The sequence below is a fragment of the Pithys albifrons genome, chromosome 1 (genome assembly GCF_047495875.1).
Source record: "Pithys albifrons albifrons isolate INPA30051 chromosome 1, PitAlb_v1, whole genome shotgun sequence".
Taxonomy (NCBI): Eukaryota; Metazoa; Chordata; class Aves; order Passeriformes; family Thamnophilidae; genus Pithys; species Pithys albifrons.
The window spans coordinates 5,784,059-5,787,634 of NC_092458.1; the positions used below are offsets into that span (position 1 = coordinate 5,784,059).

At 50.8% G+C, this 3,576-nt stretch overlaps 1 protein-coding gene across 1 annotated transcript; it reads right to left on the reverse strand.

Annotated features, from left to right (window-relative positions):
• Positions 1-280: 280 nt before the first annotated feature.
• SAT1 (spermidine/spermine N1-acetyltransferase 1) lies at positions 281-3,019 on the reverse strand. Its single transcript, XM_071550281.1, has 6 exons — positions 2,775-3,019; positions 2,615-2,666; positions 2,450-2,533; positions 1,219-1,320; positions 1,090-1,130; positions 281-801 (listed from the first exon to the last, which is right to left on the reverse strand). The coding sequence occupies exons 1-6, from the start codon at positions 2,838-2,840 to the stop codon at positions 631-633; spliced, it is 516 nt and encodes a 171-aa protein (XP_071406382.1). The 5' UTR covers positions 2,841-3,019; the 3' UTR covers positions 281-630.
• Positions 3,020-3,576: the final 557 nt, after the last annotated feature.

A 3,576-nucleotide genomic window follows, 5' to 3' on the forward strand; every position in this document is an offset into this window, starting at 1 on the left:
GTTTCTAAATAACTGTACCTGAAAATGCAGTTCACAAGACAGGATGCCCTGCAACACACAGGAAGTTGGGGTTGATCTCAAACCCCTCCAAACACTCAGGTGCTCAAAACCTTGCCCTGAGGCTCCACAGGCACACAAATGTACCCTTTCATCCCACTGGGACCACGGTAAATAGTTTCACTTGTGAAAATGTTTGGGTGAATCACAGCAAGTCTTTTATTAATTTGCATGTTATTTAGCTGAAATCTATATGTGAGAATTAAAGTCAAAAGTACTGCCATGAAGTGAAAACACAATTTATTTTTATAAAAGGCAATAATTAAAACAAACCCTACCAGTGTGTACATTGTACACATTTGAATGACACTTACAAGAATGAAGTTTCCATATACAAAGGATTACAAGCCCACACTGGTAAAGGATGCACACAAGCACATACTGAACTTCACAGATGCTTCGACTCCAGATCACAGTACCAATTACTCTATGACCACACCTGCATAGCATTGTCATTATTAGCATCCACACTACTTTATTCCACTACAACATGTACACACACAGAAAGCAAGAAGGAGTTTATTCAGAGAGCACATATATTCGCAGAAAGAAGTTATTCGCTGGAATAATCTCTCACTCTTCTGTTGCCATCTTCAAGAGATACTCTTTGTCGATTTTGAAGAGCCTCCACCCCTCCTCAGTGGACAGATCAGAGGCACCCCTCCTCTTGTAGAACCTGATGGACGGTTCGTTCCACTCGGCCACGAGGAAGTGCATGCTGCTGCAGCGGCACTTCACAGCCACCTGCAAGGCAGGACACACCACAGGCTCAAACAGCAGCCCCGGGTCACCAGCCGGGCAAGAACTCGAGAGGTTACTCAGCAATTGTGTATCAGCAGTCACTGAGTTCATTCTGTCTTTCACTGGGGCTCCTCTCACTGTTTCCCAGACTCTAGACAATGTTTTAAGCTGTCTAGTGTCCTGTCACCTCTAAGTCAAAGCAGTGCTGAAGCAGAAGCCCCACACAGTTAACAGAGAAGAACTCTGCTTTGTTCTCAGTTCTGGTTGTTTAGACTTATCACTTAGACATACCTGACTCAAGTTCTTCAGAATTTCTGACCCAATACCAAGTCCTAAAAAACCAAAAAGCAACAAGACATGTAAGTTTTAAATTTATAAAACCCCTATGAGAAGGAACTCATCTGATTCTGTAATATCTACCTCTATACTCAGCCATCACATAAAAATCTTCAAGATACAGCAGTTTTCCAATCCATGGATCGTAAGTGAAGTAATACATGGCAAAGCCCACAACGCATGTTTCTGAAACAAAGGGTGTAACTTCAGCTAGTCTGAATTCAAAAGGCAAAAATATTAAGTCTTACATGCATGTTTAAACATACAGATTCTTTGTGACATGCAAATATTCAATAAAAGTTACAATTAAAAATGAAGTTTGCAAGTAAGCACACAATTGAAAATATGAGTTCTGACAAACTGGTATATCAGCTTAACAGAACAAAGTCAGCCCTAGCCACAGCCTGAAGTCCTCAAAAGCACTATCATAGTCTACCATGGTAAGTGCTAACACAGGGCTTTTTTTTCCTACAAGTAATGCACACCCTACTGATTTATCAGTATTTCCATTCTGGAATACAAGAATTTTACACAGCAGCTCACAATCTGGATGACTGCCCCAGCTCTGCTTCCTTAGCAGCCAGAACAGTCTGTCTGTGAACATTCCTCAATAACTACACTGAGAACACCTGCTCCCAGGCCACCTTTACAGCACCTCCACTTATGCTTCCACTGTTTCATTTACCTTCAGCACCACAAAGTCAAGATAAGTAAAGCTGTAGCTTCAATTATAATTCTGTGGCTCAACACAGAAGAAAAGCAACTCTTACAGCAACAGCCCACTCAAACATAAACTTGAGTATTTTAACTATTTCTGCACATACTGTAAGAGAAGTGTGCGAACAGGTTTCTGATCTACTGTGTCTTTGGTAAAGGTTTGGGAACAGCACTTGTCCCTGTAGACCTTACCTCATATTATGATCATCTACTTTATTGTGTAACGGATCTTTTAGTTACCTCCCCGCCCATCCATGTACACAGAAGGGCCATGTACATGGCGAAGCTAGAGACTGTAACCTGAAGATTGGGGACAAATTAAAGAAAAAAATGTGATTTAACAGAATTACATAAAGGTAAGTCAGGGTCAAACAAGAAAAGCCATTTAATTAACTGGAGTCAAGTATATTATGGTACACTTGATCTTCCCACGCTTCCAGGATTAGCAACCACTTCAGCAGAGCATCACTATACATTACTGCGTTTACCAGTCAACCTACTCCTCCTACCCCAGTTCACTGGTGGAACAATCGACCACATTAACCATACGATGCCTCTGTGTATCTAGCATCCAAAAATAAGCATCGGGAAGCCTCACCTTCAGACGACCACTGGTCTTTCGGCACTTCAGCAACCAGACAGTGGTAGAAAGGGTGCTCGCCAAACCCATCCTCAAGCAGTTCTGGAAGAGCAGAACACAGGGCACCTGAGCAACAGACACCGTCACTCGGCCGACAACCCGGCGAGCTGACCCGCCTCGTACCTTTCTCAGTTAGCACCACTTGGTCCTCCATGTCCTCGTACTTGGCTAGTTCCTGGAAGAGAAGGAGCCGTGAGCGGCCTCTGCCCGCCCCCGCCCTTGCGCAACAGCTTGTTTTGCTGGGGCAGCGCTGCCCCGCGCCCGCTCCGCGCCCCGCCCGCACCTTGATCAGTCGCAGCAGGTCGGGGCAGTCCTCGGGACGCGCGGCGCGGATGCTGAACGATGCCATTTTCGGCGGCGCTTCCCCCTGCGGCCCCCTCGGCTGACGAGTCCCCGGTGTGTGAACAGGAGGAGCAGCTGCTTCTTCATTCGTGTCCCGGGCGCGGCGGCCACCTGCGGTCAGTCAGGCTGCGAGCATGTCCCGGCGGCGTTCGGCGATGCGGTTCCCACCCGTCCCCTCTGCCCCGCGGGTCGAATAATGCGGCCCGCCCCCCCAGCACGCTTATTTATAGACGCCTGGCTCCGCCTCCCTCGGCGCGCAAGCCAATGGACGCGCCCACAGGGCTTGCCCTCAGCCAATGGGCGACCCGCCGCTCTCGCCCTCAGCCAATGGGCGCGCCCCGCCCGGGCCCTGCCCCGGCCCTGCCGGCAGCAGCCGGGGGGGGGTCTCGTGACTCTCGCTCCCCTCGCGCGGGGGCGCCCCCTGGCGGAGCCGCAGGGCCGGACCCGCCTGTGCCCCCGGGGCGGGAGCGGCCCCGGCACCCCCGGGAAACCCGGGATCTCTGGGACCCCCGGGACCCCCGGGATCTCTGGGACCCCCCCGGGAGCTCCGGGACCCCCGGGATCTCTGGGAGTGCCGGGATCGCTGGGACCCCCCGGGAGCTCCGGGACCCCCGGGATCTCTGGGAGTGCCGGGATCTCTGGGACCCCCCCGGGAGCTCCGGGACCCCCGGGATCTTTGGGTCCCCCGGGAGTTCCGGGACCCTCGGGATCTTTGGGAGCGCCGGGATCCCCGGGAGCTCCGG